The sequence below is a fragment of the Lepisosteus platostomus genome, chromosome 9 (assembly GCF_059453375.1).
Source record: "Lepisosteus platostomus isolate fLepPlt1 chromosome 9, fLepPlt1.hap1, whole genome shotgun sequence".
NCBI lineage: Eukaryota > Metazoa > Chordata > Actinopteri > Semionotiformes > Lepisosteidae > Lepisosteus > Lepisosteus platostomus.
In genome coordinates, this window is record NC_142619.1 from 44,483,710 (window position 1) to 44,503,532 (window position 19,823).

Sequence of the window (19,823 nt, forward strand, 5' to 3'; positions counted from 1 at the left end):
GATTTATGCTTTAAATCTTGTCTCTCTGTTGGGGTGTTAAAATGTATTTGTTAAAAACCAATGAAGTACTGCTTTCTCAGCAAAACGGAAATTATTTCAAATATATCCTGACTGCTATCTTTAAAATGTTAACATTTGCCAAAAGAAGACAAACAAGGGTAGTGTGAAAAACACAGAATGCTAAAGCTTTTTGTTTTCTACAAGCTGATATTTGCATTGTCACTCACCAGATTTTTCAGTAGGATATAAAAATAAAGTCTGATGTCCCTGTCCTCTCTCTGCAGGTATACTTTGTATCTCTCTTCCACTCCTAGCTCTACCTCTACACTGACCTCTTGGCTAACATCTCTAGGGAGTTAAACTGCCTGTTGTCCTCATCACCACACATTCATCTCCTAGCCAAGAGGGTGTGAAACAAATGCCTCAAAATGTATCTGTGCCAGAAGTGTTTAAATGCTAACTACATTTAAGGGTTGTCATTTGCACAACACAGAGTTCGTGCAATCTTACTCTGCTTTTTATAAAATACAGCAGGGAGGCCTCATGGGGTGCAGGAGAGGAAAAAGAAAACACTTGAAAGAAAAATTAAAAAGAACACGTTCATTCAAAGAAAAGGAGTATATAATGAATTGCCAACATGGGTCAAAAAAGATATTTGAAAAGCCAAGAGAGGGACAGAAAAGAATTGTTCAGAGAAATGTATGCAATGCTAAAATATAGAACTTTTTTTCATTACTACAACATCAAAATAGCAGTAAAGAAAAAAACAGAAGATTAAAAAGAAACTAATAATGTACTAAATTAATATTTCACTCAGGTGTGTACTGAGGAAGTGTTCAGGTTGTAGAAGCACTTAAGATGAGCAAATCTCCAGGGTCTGATGGTATTCTACCAATTGTATTGAAGGAAATGAGGGGTGTGATTCATAGACCATTAACAAAACTCCTTCAACAGTCACTCAGGACAGAAGTAATACCCATTAACTGGAAAACCCATCCGCAAAAAGGGTGATAAAACCAAACCAAGTAATTATAGATGGAAAAGTCTTACATCTATTACATGTAAAGTTGTGACTAAAATGGAACTAAGATAGATTATGTGTGTAGTAATATGATTCTGCAAGAGAGTTAACATGAATTTTCAAAATGTTGGTCTTGTTAAACTAATTGGTTCTTTAAACAGGCAACAGCATTAATAGATGTATACAGTACATATTGTATATTTAATTTTTAAAAGGCTTTTGATAAAGCTCATGAAAGATTAATTCTCAAATTGAAGGCAGCGGGCATCTTAGGTAATGCATGTCTTTGGATTATGAACTGTTTTGTTAATGGATAGAAAACAGATACAAATTGGGTGTGAATACTCAAAGTAGAGTAATTAAATTGTGGGGTAACACAGGGATCTACATGAGGACCACAGCTCTTCCTAACTTACATATATCAGTGATTTAGATTAACACATTTTTAGTGCGATACTCAAGATTACAGATAATACAAAAATACGAGAATTAACACAGACAGATGAAACAGCAAAAGGAAATTCAAAAATGCAAAAAGGGCAGACACCTGGCAGATTACTTTCCAAGAACATTTGGAATAACCAGTAAAAAAATATTAAATGGGTATAAGATGGGAAAAACTAAATTTGAAGAGAAAGATTAAGATGAAAGAGAAAGACGTAGGTGTTTTCTCCCATAGAAAGTAGGGAAGCAGTTACAGTATAAATACAGAATAACAAAGTCTAATTTAGAATATTGTACATACTTTTCATCTCATGCGCTGAAATCAATCCAAAGAAGAGTGACGAGATACATTCCCTTGCCTGTAGTAATATCCTGACAAACTAAGAGATCTGATTCATTGTAGTCTTGGAACAGAAAATACCATGAAGAAATCTAATTCAAATATTCAGAATCTCCACGGCAATTCACAAAGTAATAATAATAATAATTAATAATTGCTTACACTTATATAGCGCTTTTCTGGACACTCCACACAAAGCGCTTTACAGGTAATGGGGACTCCCCTCCACCACCACCAATGTGTAGCATCCACATGGATGATGCGACGGCAGCCATAGTGCGCCAGAACGCTCACCACACATCAGCTATCAGTGGGGAGGAGAGCAGAGTAATGTAGCCAATTCATAGAGGGGGAGTATTAGGAGGCCATGATTGGTAAGGGCCAATTGGAAATTTGGCCAGGACACCGGGGTTACACCCCTACTCTTTTCGAGAAGCGCCCTGGGATTTTTAATGACCACAGAGAGTCAGGACCTCGGTTTTACGTCTCATCCGAAGGACGGCGCCTGTTTACAGTATAGTGTCCCCATCACTATACTGGGGCATTAGGACCCACATGGACCACAGGGTGAGCGCCCCCTGCTGGCCCCACTAACACCTCTTCCAGCAGCAACCTTAGTTTTTCCCAGGAGGTCTCCCATCCAGGTACTGACCAGGCTCACACCTGCTTAGCTTCAGTGGGTTGCCAGTTGTGAGTTGCAGGGTGATATGGCTGTTGGCGTACAGCCTTATAGACTTCTGCTGAAGCCAAAACAAAACAAAAACAAGAGAACACAAGATAGAAACTATGAGGGAGTAACAAGGCACATTTCTTTAGGGTTGTGGGAGTATGGAACATATGCTACCCAGATATGTTGTTGAAGCTGATATCCTGGCCCCTTCTAAAGACACGTGTGGACAAGGTACTCAGATCACTCGGCTACTATAGCAACCTAACAAGATAGATAGGTCAAATGAGAATGTTACAAATGAGACAATGAGAAAATGAGACAAGGTTATCTTCCTAGGATGAATCAGAACATAGGGTAGTGTGTCATTAAGCCCATATACAGTACCTTCAGTCCTGCCAGTTTGAGACCCTACCACGCTAAATTACATTTGCTAGCAGGTAATTAAGAGAAAAGCAGCAGTATGACTGACATTCCTAGGTTGAAAAAAAGCATCTTAGAGAGACTCTCCATATTATAAAATGGTAGTTCAGGTGGGTAACTGCGTCAGGATGCGTAGGCTGCAAAGGAACAAGAGGTGTCTTGACACCTGAAGAAGGCTCCACGGCCGAAACATTGTGTTTTCTTTCTTCTCTTTTCAGCATATTATACGATAGTTGGTGTTTTGCAAGGAAAAATCCACTGAAACCCAGCAGAAGTTACCTGGTTTACTTGCACTCCTCTAGGAATCAATACCATAATGTAACAATGACATCTTACAATTAGTCCTTTTATATAGGGATTTAATCGAAACACTGAAAGCAGAAAAAAACGTAACAAGCTTCAGCCCATTCAGTTAAAGCTAGGGTGGATGAGGAGGTGAAACTAGAATTGGTGAAAAGAGAAAAAGTTTTTAAAAAACTTGCAGTAAAATTAAAATACATTTCCCCATTATAATAATATCATGGCCTCCTAATAAGCCTGGTCTATGAATTGGCTTCATCACTCTTCCCTAATGAGAGCCTATGTCTGCCATTGCATCATCCAGGTGGGGCTGCACTTTGGTGGTGGTGGACGAGAATCCCTTTTACTTGTAAAGCTCTTTTAGTGGAGTGCCCAGAAAAGTGCTATATAAGTGTAAATAGTGTAAATAAGTATAAGTGTAAATAAGCGTAAACAATTAGGCACCAAAGAATTAATCTGGGCCTATAAATCCTTTGATTTTGTGGCAAATATCACTTCCTCTTTTAGGTTTCATTCTGTCTGATCATCGAAATGAAAAAAATGTTTATGATCTTGGAATCCGTAAACAGTTTATTAAGTTCACACTTAAATCTTTAATCAGAAACGATTCGTAAGAATCGGTCATCAGCACAACAGTCCTCTTTTGTGGGTGCTATTTTGTGCATTTTGGGCTTTTTTTTGGTATACTAACCAAGCATCCAACACCAAACACCCTGTAAACAATGCTGTCTGGTATTCAGGCTGTTATACAGTCCGTAGCTGCTGCTATTGACCTCCAAATGAAAGGCAAAAGTCTGTGACTATCTGATATTTGGCATTACATGATTAGATGATATGAAAAGAATTTCTCCAGAGCCTAATTATACTGTAACATTGAGCATCAGGTTTCCTAATTTGAACACCATCCTTTGTGTTAAATTGAACTGAATTAGAACATGTTTTTTTTTTCTTTTCCACCACCACTCTGTAATTTGTAACAAAAGGCGAGTGATGCAGGGCTCCACGGGGTTTCTGTTTTTATTCCATCTGAGCTCTCAGATTCTTCCCTTCACCAGCTCTTCTCCACACAAAGGGCTGCAGGCCAAAGTAACACTCCATAGCAATGTGGATGATTCTAGGTCACTGAGGGCATTCAAGTAGACCATTGGTGGGATTTCTGGGTAATTAAGTTACTAACAACTACAGTAGGTGAACTCGATGTGCTGAATTGCCTCTTTCTATCTTATCTTATTATCATGTACATGTACATAAAAGAACACATAATTTGGTTTTAAGGGGTAAATGATAATTTCTTGATGTGAATGTATTTAAAAGTTAATGATTTAAAAACATCATAGATTTCAAGACCGCGGATCTTGCCACTACTACCTTCTGATGCTGAATTGTTGGCCAAATAGCCTTGTCTTGAGTTAGTGCAGATCTTTAGGTATCTTCATAAAATCTGAAAAAGATGAAGGCTGACCTAGAAGTCATCAGTTTTGGGGGGGGGGGTTTCATCACTTCAAGTGTAGTAAATATATATAGTATGTAAAGTATTTTAAAAAGTGTGAAAAGGAAAATATGCTGTCCATGTGCAGCCGTCTGTGTGCAACCAACACCTGGACAGGGTTACAAAAGGTGCAGTGCTGTTCTAGAGAAGCTGTCAAGAAGGACAATAATTCAGAGGTGCAAAGCTATTCATGAGGAAAAACTGGTGATATTATAATATCTTAGGCCACCATTACAAAGGTAGGTGTTATAAAGAGGGGCATGTTACATTTTATTTTTAACAAGAACTTTTGTTTTTAATGTTAATGCAGAAAGCCTTAAGTAAGAAATAAACTTCTCAGTCTCTGAAGTACAACAGTTCCTTGTCATGCCAAAGGTGAATGAGGTAGGATGCAGAATAAAAACGCTAAAAGGTAGTGTTGCTATCTGAATATATCATAAATGTCATAGGTGTATTTGAATGGCAGTAAACTATGTAGCAGCAGAACTGGGTTTATTAAAATGACTAGCATAAGGAAAAAATGCTTTATTTTTCGTTTCCCAGGGGAACTTCTAACTGAGTTCTAACTACAAAATTCTTAACAAAAATGATTTAATCTGCAGCTTAAAAAGAAAGAGAAACACTGCTGTGCTGTTTGGTATTCTAGCATTGTGGTCTTGAAAGGAGAACATAACGAATTATATTTCACTCATAAAAATATAGCCTAATAAAACACTTTCATGAATGAGCAATATACAGTACAAGATGGGTGTTACAAAAGCATCTGAGAAATGCAAAACTTCTAACTTTTGGTTTTGTTTATAAAACATTTAAGACCAGAGTTCCTACTGTCATGATAAACTGTAAATGCTTTAAATGTAGGTAAGAGGATAAGAAATCTCATTATCAGTAAGTACTGATTCTCTGTGTCTAGCAATTTACAGCAAATCTCTAATTATAAATATCTGCTTTCATGACCTCCTCTGTAGTACTCTGCTCATAAAAGATGTATGACTTGAAAAAAAGTAGATGAAGTGATTAAAGATGAATAATAAGTTGCCTCATTACTTCTTAGTAAGTTAGTCTTTTATTTCTGAACTTAGTGTATCATCCTAACTTCCAACTACCAATCATATTTGGTTAATTATTTTTCATTAAGCCATTACGATTCACTGGGTATCTTCACTTGTTTTAAGAAATACGCACAGAAATTAATCAAATTAATTTGAATGTTTTATGTTAAATATGTTTTTACATTAATTGTTGTCTTTGTCATGTGATGAATGGATAGTTTCACCTAGTAAAGATATGGTTGTTCATATATCACCTTTAATGTATGTACTGTATTTGTTTCAACTTAAGAATGTCAAATGTTAAAAGTGTAATTCTCTCTGTTTTTGTTTATAAAGTATAGGAATACAGCTCAGCAGTAGAAACACACAACTAGATAAGTTAACTATATAAGGCTTGGGAAAACGTAATATGTTCTGAAAAAAAGGTAGTTTTTATCTAGAATGTCTTGTCTAGGCATCCTGTAGACCTTTGATAGATAACATAGACTGGTGAATACGAAGCTTTACACTTTCTACCAGTTTCTATCCAAAGAAATCTTAGTTTCATACTAAATTGATCACAAGCTATCTTCTGTTTAATCTTCATGAAAATGTTACAAGCTGATAATCAGGGCCCATTTCTTAACCTCTCAGTAAACGTCTTTATAATATAACAATTATAATGTTATCAAAACAGACATCTGTGGTTCCAAAGCATTTTCCCCTGGTCTAACCAGAACAAACAGTCAAATATAACCAAAGTTCATATCAGATGATTAATGAAAGAGTGGAAAGCTCTCCTTATGTTTAACTGACTCTCGACTTAAATGTTCTGGATAGATTTAGACCCCGGAGAACAGCTGAGGTGCAGTACTTAATACATTAGTATATAATACTGAATCCTTTTATCTCAAGAGTCTGCTGCAAGAAAGGAGGAATTCCTTTTTGAAAGAGCTCCACTTAATAGTTGCAGTACAGTAAAGAATTGTCAATAACCACATCTGAAAGCTGCATGAAGCATTTGGTGGCTGTAGCTGTAAGTTCATATACAGGATGCCAAAAGTCAGCTTCACAGGTTGATATTGGACACTACAAAAACGTCACTGGGAATCATTGTACATGTCAGCAAACCACAACAGAAGGCTATATTGCTCCACAAACCCCTACATAAACACATTTGTTGTAACAGTTGGGTTTAAACAGGAAAATTCATGGATCACTCATGATATATGTAAAGATTTTGGTAGAAATATCCTGGAGTTTTCCCCTGTCATAGTAAGAAAGCGATTGTAGAGGCTTTTGTGGAAAACAAGTGTTAATTCGTTACACATTTGAGACCTGCAATTCCGGAGGCCTGTGTTCAGGACCTGGCTGGAACCACGAGCACAATCAGCAAGGCGGCGTAGTCCCAAACTGTCCCCCATTTGTCATATCTGAGTGCTCACAGAGTGAGTGCTGAAACAGATGGCCCTAGCTGTATGAACACAAATGCTGTAAACATGAGTGGCCAAATCAGGACAGAGTGGAGACACTATGGCAGGGAACAACGATTTTCTGTCCCGCTTTGGGGAAAAATGAAAAACATTTCATCTGTCCATCCAGCACATTTCACAAGCTTTTGCTGTACAACAAAGGGGGAAAAAAACTTCAGTCAGGCAGCTGGTAATAGTAAAAGCATTACTGAAATACTGCACAATTCTGTGTAATCAGGGAATTCCTAAACTCATTGGATTTCTCAGGCATGAAGACAATGTTACTAAAAAGTTAAACTACTCAATAATTACCGGATACTCAGCCCTATACCTGAACATTTAACTAGTCCTTCAACAAGTCTAAACAAATATGTTTTTTCAAGAGGCAATAAGATGGAAGACTACTACATTTTCTTGTTTGAAACTAATCAAACTCCAAAAATAGAAACCTGTGATCTACAAAGGAGTGTTCTAAGGGATCCGTTTTGATAAGGGCAAATCTGTGAATCTGTTACCCATTCCTTTACATAATTAACATTGTAATTAGGCACCCTTGGCTTCACAATCAATAAACCAAGGCAGGGTAGTTAGACTAAACATTTAAGCCAATGTACTGGAAAATGTAAGCTTTAATGTTCCAGGACATCATACAATATAGATTTTTAAGTATCATATTGATTTATATTGGACCACTCTAAAAACATTTATATTTTAAATAGAATACAATATTTTAATATTAGCCAAAATAGAAATTATATTTTTGGATTAAAACTTTTTTTACAGAACAGTGAAAACTAGCAAAGAGAAGTTGGCATAATGTCACCACGATAAGCAAATACTGACCTTTCCTTAAACTCCTGTTAATTGCTTTGGTTAATTAGCTGCACTACATGTGGCATAATTCAAAGGATGACCTGCAATATATTTAATCTGCAGCCTGATCCACTTCCTTACTATTAATACACATATGTTTCTCAGATCTTTTTTGTCAATCTTATCAAACTCCCAACATGTTTATAGACATATTCACTATTTAAGCACCATCCAAACATTTCCATCTTTACCGATGTTTTCTTTTTCAAAAATAATGAAATTTTAAATTATTATACATTATTAAGTCAAATTTACTGATTTCAAAAGTGAAAGCAGCTTTTTTAAATCTAAGGATAAGTATGTAACATAAAATGTATATAATTTAGCATGTTTACACTATAATTGTAAAGAAGTGGAAAGAAGATCTTTGCTTCATTAGGCCAAATGCTAAAATGCTGAAAAGAGAAGAAAACAAACACAAAGGAGAAGGCTCCACAGCCAAAACATTGTGTTCCTTTTCTTCTTTTTTCAACATGAAATAAAGCTTTAGTTTTACATATGAAGCCTACACATGCTGATGCAGCTACAGTACCTACCTGAACTACAAAAGCTAAAATATTTGGTTTATATAAAAAATGTTGGTATGTATTTCACAGTTCCTGGGTTCAAACCTATCTCTGTCTATGTGAAGTTTGCATGTTCTCCCCCATTACACATTTATTTTCTCTGAGTATTCACTCACAGTTCAAAGCCATGCCCTTTAGGCTAACTGTCATCTCTAAATTGCCCTTTTGTAATTGTGTGCGAATAAATACACACGTTCCCTGTATTGAACTCTTGACTATCCAAGGTGAAGTGCCGGGTTAGACTCCAGCTCAATATGTTCCTCAAACACAGGGCTGTCCACTCCTCATTCTGTAAGGCTTCTCCCAGCTCGTTTTCTAAGTCTCTTTAAAGTAGCAGCAACTGAAGAGCTGGCAGAAGCTGTTAAATCAGTCCACTTATGCCAATAATGGCTGCAGAAAACCTGCAGACACTTCTGCTGTAAAGGTAAAGCAGTTACTGAAAATGAATGGATGGAAAGTTTCATACAAGCCTGCCAATCACAAGATAAAATTGCTAAGCTCACCAAAATCAGACCTTTCTCAAGTGGGTTTGTAAAAGATAACAAGGTTCTTCAAAGATTGATGTAGCTATTACTAACTATTATAACAGGTAGATTGTCATTATTTTGCCATAATACATCTGACTTTATATGTGTTAAATGTACTATTCAGCAGGTGGCAGATAATAATACAAGACATGTCATCAGCACAGGGTTAGCAAGGAAATCTGGAGGCGGGGTTGAGGGTTGTACATGCAAACGATTGGCAGTATGCTAATTGAAAGTAAGACTTTTACTTATCTGTTTCCATATTGTCTGCATAAAGCTTAAATGTTAAATTTAAAAACCGTAGTGTCAGAGCAGAGATACTATTTTCTCTAATATCCAATGACAACCAAAGCAAAATGGCATAGCTAATTTTAGAACAATCTCATTTTAACAAAAGCTTGCCCAATGGGTTTGATGCAGCATGAATAACCAATAATGAAGCCCTTCCAGCATCTTCTCCAAATGCACAGCTTTTTTTTTCTGAGACCATGCAGCAGCAGAAACGGAACTAAGCTCATTCTCCATACACCAAACATCAAAGAGAAAAAAGTTCTCACCTTAAAAAGTCTCAGTATGTTAGCAACCATTATTGACACTGAACTGGCAGAAGCACCAATTACTCCTATGATCTTGTCCGGTTTGGTGAAAATAGGAGGATCCCCGTTGGCACACCTTACATCAGATGCGTCTTTCTCAATCAGCGCTTGCACAAATGTCAAGGACTGCTCCAGAGCATAAGTGTCCCTGGAGCAGGTGTCTAGTATCCGGACACCCAGTGTGACATTAGGAAGCAGGTCGGGATCCTTATTGATCTGGTCAATGGCATAAAGCATAGCCTCCAGTCTATGGATCCCCTTTTCTTTTTTTAACTCTCCACAGGCAACCCCTCGCTCTCCTCTAGCATGAACAGGGAACAGTCCTCCTAAGATTATATCACCTTCCAGACGAATGGAGTGGGCATGCTCCTGGGCTTCTGTCTTCTGCATGGATGTGAGCAGCCAGCAGCACTTGGCTGTGAGAAGGAAGAAGCAGTGGCAGGAGACAGATCTCTTCTTTTCCTTTGCCATAATTACTTAATATATTGCTCGGGTCAAAGTGGTAAAGGCTCTTGCTATTAGAATAGGTGACGGAGCATCTGAAGGTGCACAACATGAACGCAGTCATCAGTGCCCTTCTCCCTATCAGTGTGGAGCCACGGAGCTGATGCCAAAATCAATGCTGTCCAAAGGAGGATGGCTGTCGATTTTTATCACATCTCTGCCACATGTGCCTTGCATTTCGGAAAAAAAAAAGAACAAAAGCAAGATGAAGCCTGGGAGTTGCTGAAGAGGCTGTGCAGAGGAAAGCTGCTGTGTCTCAATATAAATGTGCAACAATTATCCTCTTGGATTTCACATACATTTGAGGCACCTGCCAGGGAGACAGTGAATAAAAAAGTTTCAATATTATTTGACAGTTTAAAAAATAATATTTTTTATATTATTACAGTCTAACATCTTGCCCAGAAAATCTTATGGACAAACATGCACCCATGTTGGTTTGTATTCCAGTCCTTTTGAGGACTTCCTATTGAGTCTCATTTTATTTGTATTTAATATTCTGTACTCCAGCAAAAAGAAACTCCACACAGAGTGAATATAGATCCAATACGTTTAGAAGAAGCAGTTAAGTTGAAAAAGCAAGACAATCACCTTTTTGTAATACTAAACAAAGATTATTAAAATATTCAATTAAAAAAACAACTGATGTACTGTAGCTGATCTAGTGTTAACAAGTTTATATTATTACAAAACAATTATCCTCTTGGATTTCACATACATTTTAGGCACCTGCCAGGGAGACAGTGAATAAAAAAGTTTCAATATTATTTGTCAGTTTAAAAATTAATATTTTTTATATTATTACAGTCTAACATCTTGCCCAGAAAATCTTATGGACAAACATGCACCCATGTTGGTTTGTATTCCAGTCCTTTTGGGGACTTCCTATTGAGTCTCATTTTATTTGTATTTAATATTCTGTACTCCAGCAAAAAGAAACTCCACACAGAGTGAATATAGATCCAATACGTTTAGAAGAAGCGGTTAAGTTGAAAAAGCAAGACAATCTACTTTTTGTAATACTAAACAAAGATTATTAAAATATTCAATTAAAAAAACAACTGATGTACTGTAGCTGATCTAGTGTTAACAAGTTTATATTATTACAAAACACTTAAGTTTCACAATTATGTTTAACTGCACATTTTGCTAAGATAAAAAGAGTCCTTTATTCATTAATATTCATTAATGTTTAGCTACTCATATTACTTGTCCCATATTTTAAACACTGTTGTGAGATACAGCATCTGGTTCTAACTAATTCTAATGTAGCTCAAATATGCCTCTGCAAAATTAGATGTTTACTCAGCCACCCACAGGCAACAAGACTGTCTCTGTGGTCTAAAAGTACAGGTTTATTACCGCAACAACATCAAATGCACCACAGTTATATGCCTTACAGATGCAGCTTAACATATTACGCAGTCAGAAAGATAGCACGCCTAGTGTGGTTTCACAAATCTTGAAAAAAAAAATAATTTACTGATAACACCTTTACTGCAGCTTTATGATGGAGAAAATGACATACCTGTCATTAATAAATATATCAGTTGTACGTTTACTGCTCCAATATTTGCTATAACACACGATTGTTTACACTAAATGTATTTGTTGTTTCTCTTACAGATTATTATTTTTGTTCTGTGTTGGTTTACTAAATACAAATAATGGAAAAGTAAAATACAGGAAGATATGAGGGTTTCCCATTATGTTATTTTTTCACAAGCTAAAAGGCACAATATAAGATTATTCTCCATTTAAAATGCTTCCCACGTCTGCAGTATTTGCACATTACTGTTTCTCACAACTTGAAAAAAATGTTTGCGTTGCACCAACTTAAGGGAAGGTTTTGAATGCTAACCTATTCTCTTGCTACCTCACACTATTTTCATTTGTTCTTGAAATAATAAAGCCCAGTCATCAATTAAGGGAACACATACAAGTGCAATTACCTCCCATTCTATTCCAGTGTAACATTATGACTCATACGCTCATTTTCAACCTTCACAGTTCTAGAAAATTAGAGGAAATCGGTATTATCAACTGTTCCTGTACCCACGACATAAATGTCTGACCTCTGCATGAGCATTTACAGCATGTCACACCCTAGATGAGGCTTAAAGAGAACTGGTGCACCAAACCCTGATGCTTTTGTTTCATCAACTCTGTTTTGGCTCCAGTGTTTTGCATTGCATTGTCATCTGTGTGTCAGTCCTGCTCATAATAGTGTTTGTTTTGAGGTTATCCCAAAAAAATGTACCAAGAATAATGAACTATTCACACATAATGCATTTATTGTAGGACATATTGTAGTGCCCTGTTCATCATGAAAATAAAAATGAAAACCACTCACCTTCATTATAGATTGAAAAGGCAATGAAGTAAATACACAAATACAAGAAAAAGGTCCATGATTATCCTACAATATTCACATGTAAATGAATATACACATAAATTATATATTGGTAATGATATTTCTACTGTGTGTATATGACATATAGAAATGCAGTTCAAAATGCATTAAAATTATCACATCTACAGTTATAAAGTACCATTTATAATATTTTTGTGGACTTTATGTAGTATTAATATCAATTCCAATTCACCCCTGGTGAATTGTTGCTGTCATATCAATGAATACAATCACATTACATTTTGAATTCTCAAACTAAATACACAAAGTGTATGATTATAACTTTATTGTAAAGTTTATTCTTTTGATAACAGCTTTACTTGTTAATATACAAAGATATTGTTTGTTAATGTCAGAAACTGCATCATAATGTGACATATTCCTCTTGTCCCTCTCAGGCTAGCCAAAAAAACTAACTAGAAAAGATTTTGTGGGTATCTGACCAGGTATGTGTTTAAAGGCCGTAATGAAGAATAGTGATGACTATACCTGGTAATAAACATATTTATTTTTAGCTGCTATTTAATTGATACATTTATAAAAGAATCAATGGGTAATATTTTATAGATTGTCGTCTTCATGGTGAAATATTCAAATATAAAAGGTATTTTAGCAAGCATATTGAGGATTAAAACTATCATTTGTCTAAAAGCAATGTAGTTGTTCAAAAAAGATCAATTCCTATTATATATATATTATGTAACGTTAATATACAGTATGTGTATTTTTTCAGGTCGTGTTTTAAAAGGAGGTCCATATCCAAAAGTAGATGCGATTCGTTTGTTGTGGTACAGGCATAGTCAGTTCAAACATTGTCCCATTACAATTACCATTAACACATGCATTATTTAATTAGGTTTATATAATTGCTATGTATTTTTCTTCGCAGTAATGAAAAGTACTTGCAGTTTACCAGGACCGTAAGCAGATAATATTTTATCTTATTACTACTACTAGCTTTACGGATGTCTGATGAATGTTTTTAGTCATGCCGAAGAATTCCTAAGGACTAGCCTTCAGTAAAGCGTTTACTAATAGCGTTTGAGTGAGTGTACAACATAATAGTTCTTTTCACCACACGGAAAACTAGGTTTAAAGTGAAAGCATTACAGTTTAATCAGGAAATTCGATTTCTGATACGTGTTGCAGGTAGTCGGTACAAGTGTTTTCCCGCAGCACAACACGCACATAGGCATCCATGTATCCGTCTTCTAACACATAGCCCAGCACTACATGATTACTGTATTTTCTCGTTAAGCGAGAAATGGAATTCCAGGAGGACAGAACTGGATTTCACAACTTAGCTATCCCTACCAGAAAGTGAGATAGTTCTACACACTTCCCAAAAGACATTTACACTGGCAAAATAAGTTATTTCCAGTTCTTCTTTTAATTTACACGTATTGGTATGTGTCAAGCAGAAACATCTTCTGTCGATTCTATTACATTTTCTTCAGTGGGACAACTCTCTAGGGATCTCCTTGCTGTTTTCTGGAACTAATAGCTTTTGTCTATTCTTTGTTGAGGAAAAAAACCGATTTATTTTTTCCATCTTCTCAGGACTGAAAGCATTAAATGTTGCTGTTAATGATCTTATTATGTCAGATACGGAAAACAGAAAAAAACAGAAATGTACCAAGACATAGTGTATATTTTAAATCTCATAGTCACCGAGCAACAAATTGGTAAATAAACAATATTTGAATAATTTAGTAAATTTACAAAGAATTGACTAAGCAAAATCATGCCAAATATTGCCGTAATACCTGCGCGTGAGGTATACAGTAGGTATCATTGCCTACAGTACATACAATTCTATAGCATCTTAATATAATATGTTAAGTGAAAGCTGCACAACATCTACAATTTACTGTTATTAATTTTTATATTTAGCAAAGCCTTTCCGTAGGTTCCTAAAACATAAAAATAGGCATTTAGCCTACAAGTAGCCTATACTGAAACGCAGGACACTGCTAATTGTATTCCAAAAAGCAGCTGTTGTTTGGAAACAAGAACACAGGGCTAACCATTTAAATTGTGGTGATTGTGATTGCTGCATATTAATATGTATATATACAATATATACATTAGCGTAGCACGTTTGAATAGTACTTAACAGGAATTAAAGTTAATAGAAGTCAGTTTCCCTGTTCAGGTATCTTTCGTACAACAGCATAAAATACAAACCAGGTGCCTGATAAATGCGGAAATTAAGATTATAAGCGTTTTAGTCAAACGTTGTTTTGTGGAAAAAATCATAGTTCTCTTTAATTCAACTTCCTTGCGGACTCCAGTCCACTTTCATACACAGAACATAAGAAAAACAGTGCAGTTGCCACAGGCTCCCTTCATTCATCCAGTTCGCCTTGAACCAACTGTTCGGCATCCGGACAGATTGCCGTTTTTCTTCCTTGATTTAAGAGTATTTTTCCAGGTATGTTTAATGAAATCTTTAGCCCATCAACAATTATCGCAAATACGCGACTGTCACTGGTTAAAACAGTTATGCCTATTCAGCAGATAATCTTGTGTGAAGTCGTTTCACACGAAGGATAAAAGAGATGCGATTAAATTAATGCAGTTAATCAGATCAAATTAAAACATCCAAAACGAGATCTAAAGGGCATACATAATTCACAAAGCAAACAAAAAATAAATAAAACATGAAACTTGATTGTAAATTCACCTGATATTCCGTGCTGTACTCCGGGTTCCTCGCGCTTTTTCTGCTCTCTTGGAGCTGCTCAAGTAACTGTTCTTGGTGCTGAAAGGGACAGCGATTCGAGAAAGCAGGAGCGCGTCTCTTCCAAGTGAATAACAAAATACTCCCACCGGCAGTGATTGGTCTCCCAACTCTCTTACTAATCCACCTCGGCTGCTTATCAGCTATTCAATCAGCCCGCAGGCAAGAAAGGTTCCTTTCTCCTATTATCTTGCATAACACAGGTTGTGTAGCGTCAAAGAAGCACATTTCAGAATGCATAATTGTCTAATTTACCAAAAGGAACGCTTCGGACATTAATAACCCTCTACACATCTGAAGGCATTTGCTCCCCAGTCATGAATATGATGTGTTCTCTGCTTACCGTCTGTGTCGACTAAACCATAAGAACAATTATTAATTGCTAATAGGTATTGTGTCCGCAAAAGAGCAAAACGTCAGTATTTGACATCCTCTGGAATATTTCGCAAGAAAGACGCGAAATTCAAAGCACATGAAACAAAACGTGCCACCATAAATCTGGAGTGTCTCTTGTAATAGCCGTCTAGAACTGGGCTCGTCACAAAGTTTTTAAATGCAAACTAAAGCTGTTATGAAAGTGAATTTACATGAAGGATGTGAAGCCTAAAAAAGCTCAGATATGCAGTCCAATCCAAAGCTTCTAAAATGAAGGATTTATTCATTCTCAGGGCTGCATAACCTCACCTCTTTACAAGTCTGATGTTTGGGAAATGAGTATGCGCTAAATGTAAGCGCTAAGCTGCATAAGATGTTTTGCAGAAGCATTTCGTTATAATTATGACCCAATCAACTTATTTTGACTTTTATTTTCAATGCCTGTTCATTTTTATATTAAAAAACTCCAATAAAGATCTAGATTTCTTGGCCTTCAAAATAACAAGGACAATTCAATTTCGTGATTTCTCTCCAGATACACATTCGTATTCGTGCATCCGCCAATTGAATACCTGTTGTATTTCAATTATGTAATCCAAATATTTATTTAGAAAGTACAGAAGACAATTTCTTTAAAAGGTACGACGTGTAATTGCTAGGACCCATGATATAAAGGACAGCAAACCACTTCCATCTAGTGGTCAGGAAATGCAATTGACAGTGCCCAACTGAATTGGCTACACGCTTTTTGTTCAGAGATTGATCGGCCCCCATAAACGACAATTTCTTCAATACTTTTAACACATTTGTGAAAGCTTAAATAATGTTCTTGTTTAAACATAAGGAACAGGCAAAATGTGATTCCTAAAAGCTAAAGAGTACTTATGATAATTTGAAAGTACTGTCATTATGATGTCAGATGGCTCCTTTACTATACAGTATCTACACATCGTTTTTTCTAGACTTAACCAAGTTCAGTTTTTCTCAGCAGAAATTAAAAGGTTAATGTGTCAAAAACTCCTGTACTCCTGCATCCATTATGTCAAATTCATAAATATATCTACATGGTATGAATAATAATAATAATAATAATTGCTTATACTTATATAGCGCTTTTCTGGACACTCCACTCAAAGCGCTTTACAGGTAATGGGGACTCCCCTCCACCACCACCAGTGTGCAGCATCCACCTGGATGATGCGACAGCAGCCATAGTGCGCCAGAACGCTCACCACATCAGTGGGGAGGAGAGTAGAGTAATGTAGCCAATTCATAGAGGGGGATTATTAGGAGGCCATGATAAGTAAGGGCCAATTGGAAATTTGGCCAGGACACCGGGGTTACACCCCTACTCTTTTCGAGAAGCGCCCTGGGATTTTTAACGACCACAGAGAGTCAGGACCGCGGTTTTACGTCTCATCCGAAGGACGGCGCCTGTTTACAGTATAGTGTCCCCGTCACTATACTGGGGATTAGGACCCACATGGACCGCAGGGTGAGCACCCCCCGCTGGCCCCACTAACACCTCTTCCAGCAGCAACCTTAGTTTTTCCAAGGAGGTCTCCCATCCAGGTACTGACCAGGCTCACACCTGCTTAGCTTCAGTGGGTTGCCAGTTGTGAGTTGCAGGGTGATATGGCTGCTGTTTCAATATTCTGTACTGCATATTCTTCATGCCTCAAAGGGATGTGTCAAGAAAAAGTAACTTTAATCTTTGAAATTTACTAGTGAAAGTATCCCATTATTTATGGTAATGTGAAAGCATGAGGTTGACACAAAGTATGTTTTTGTCTTAATATGATATGAAAATAACAGAACTACCCAACAATAAAATGTATATTATAATGTACTCATCTTTCACATGAATCTCATGAGCACAAATACAAATTGCTTAGCTGTAAATAAAAAATAACAGCTTTAACTTTGCTGTCCCAATACCTGTATACAACATATTTATCCTCATGTTTCTACAAACTGAGGTTAAAACTTGGGATGTACATTTCCTGTAAGAAAAAAAATAACAATTAGATTACTATACAATATACAAATTCACAGTATTCAGAATTGTATATTCCTTATACAGAAAAATGAGGAAATTGTTTTGCTCCCAGTGGAAATGTGAAGTCACATGTAAGATTAAAAATCACACCGATTACCTACTGTACACCGTTTTCTAGAAACTAATCTCAAAATAAAGGCAGTGCAGTAGACTTAAACTGATTAAAGTGTTCCTTAATTTGTAGGAAAAAAGGAATTGCACATCTTCACTACTCGTAAGCTTCAAGTTAACAAAACATTTACAAATGTTTTTTTTTTCCAAAGCATTTATTTCATGGAGTGACTTTTCAAGGTATGCATGGGTTTTCAAAATGCTCAGTACCACTGCTGTATATTCATTAAAGTGTTTTATATTGAATATAAATCCTTTATTCCAGCATGGTGGCACAGTGGTTAGCAGCACTCGGGCACTGGATTCAATTATGGACCCGGGGTGCTATCTGCATGGAGGTTTTTTAAATTTTATTCCAATGTTCATGTGGGATTCATTTGGGTCCTCTGTTTTTATTCCCTGAAGTCCAAAGACATACTGGTGGGTTAATGGGCTTCTGGGAAACATGATCCTGGTGTGAATGTGTCTGCATATCATGTCTGTGATGGACTGGTGTCTAATACAGGGTGTACCCCACCTTGCACCAGTAGCTGACTGGGATAGGCTCCGGCTCTCCCATGACACCGCATTGGAAGAAGTGGTTAGAAAATGGATGGATGAATGGATAGATTACGTCTTTACAAATGGTTTTGTTCTTCATGTTTTTTCAAGAAAGGTTTTTAAAAGCTTTAAAAACTTTTTAAAATACTATTCAGAGATCACTTTGATTTGAGAAGCTACAGAAAAAAGAAGGATCTATAGCTAACACGTATTATCAATGGTATTGAAGTCCTGTGTACAGCAAATTCATAAAACTGTCTGGAATAAAAAGAAAAGGCTGTTTCTGCAGTAGAAAGCAAGACTAAAACTAGCACGCTGCTGCAATACTACTGTCTGCACCTAACAACTCTTAATTACTTAATACAATGCAAAAAACAATTTAGTTTTAAAAATAATAAACATTATATATAGAACTATAAAAGACATCACTCTTGAGAAGGTGGCTTAAGGGATCTGAAAACAAAAACCAATAAAGGCAATACTGGACAGTGCAGAACACTGCAGAGGCCTTGTAGCTTTTATAGCACAACATACTCTTCCTCCCCTCTGTTATCAAACTCCCAACCACCATTCACCATTGGAACCCCTTCATATCCCCTTTCATTACCGATTACCCCCCATGTGAGAATGTGACCTTAACCACCACTATTAAGCGCATTAATTAACTAATTATCAAGTACACTGTCTTTTTATAAATAATACAGGCCTTAATAACCATTAGCAGCAGGTCACAGTTTACTCAAAGACCAGCCTGCCACAAGTGCCTTTAAAAATAATCATCTCAAAGAGCTTTACAATACAACAAAATGCATTACACATTAAAATAAATTTGCAAAGCTAAAGAAATACAGTAGACAGTAGACAAAGGACATAAAAAACCTAAAAAGCCTTTTTGAATAATGTTTTTAGCCTAGGCCTAAAAGCACACAATGTGGCAGAGTCTCAGAAATCTTTTGGGATATTGTTTGAGCCCCAGACCACAGCAACAAAAGCAACAAAAGAAACTGTCACCCACAGAGTGCAGACGAACAATGAATACACATAATAAACCAGAGTCAACTGAGCATGCAGAGAAGTAAACAACATGGTGGCTATATAATAGGGAGCTAAGTCAAATAGCTTCGTGAATATAAGCAACTCAACTTCATGGAGGAAGCCAGTGCAAGGACCCCAAGACAGGAGCAATGTGATCAACTGTCAGTATTCTAGATGCTAAATTCTAAACACATCGCAACTTCTTGAATGTAGTTCTAGAGAGGCATTAAAATAACCAAATCTAGAAAAAATGTGAATCAATTTCTGCTACAGATACAGTGTCAAATGTCAATA

General features: G+C 36.4%; 1 protein-coding gene across 2 annotated transcripts in view; it reads right to left on the reverse strand.

Moving 5' to 3' along the window:
• grm8a (glutamate receptor, metabotropic 8a) overlaps positions 1–15,914 on the reverse strand; it is a 269,794-nt gene extending 253,880 nt beyond the window's left edge. Inside the window, exons 1-2 of one of the 2 annotated variants that reach the window (XM_088645158.1) lie at positions 15,353–15,914; positions 9,711–10,563 (exon numbers count right to left, since the gene is read on the reverse strand). In XM_088645158.1, the coding sequence (XP_088501284.1) occupies positions 9,711–10,220 (510 nt within the window). In that variant the 5' untranslated portion in view covers positions 10,221–10,563; positions 15,353–15,914. The remainder of the gene's footprint in view (positions 1–9,710; positions 10,564–15,352) is intronic. The other variant, XM_088645159.1, reaches the window with a different exon arrangement.
• Between the last annotated feature and the right edge of the window lie 3,909 nt (positions 15,915–19,823).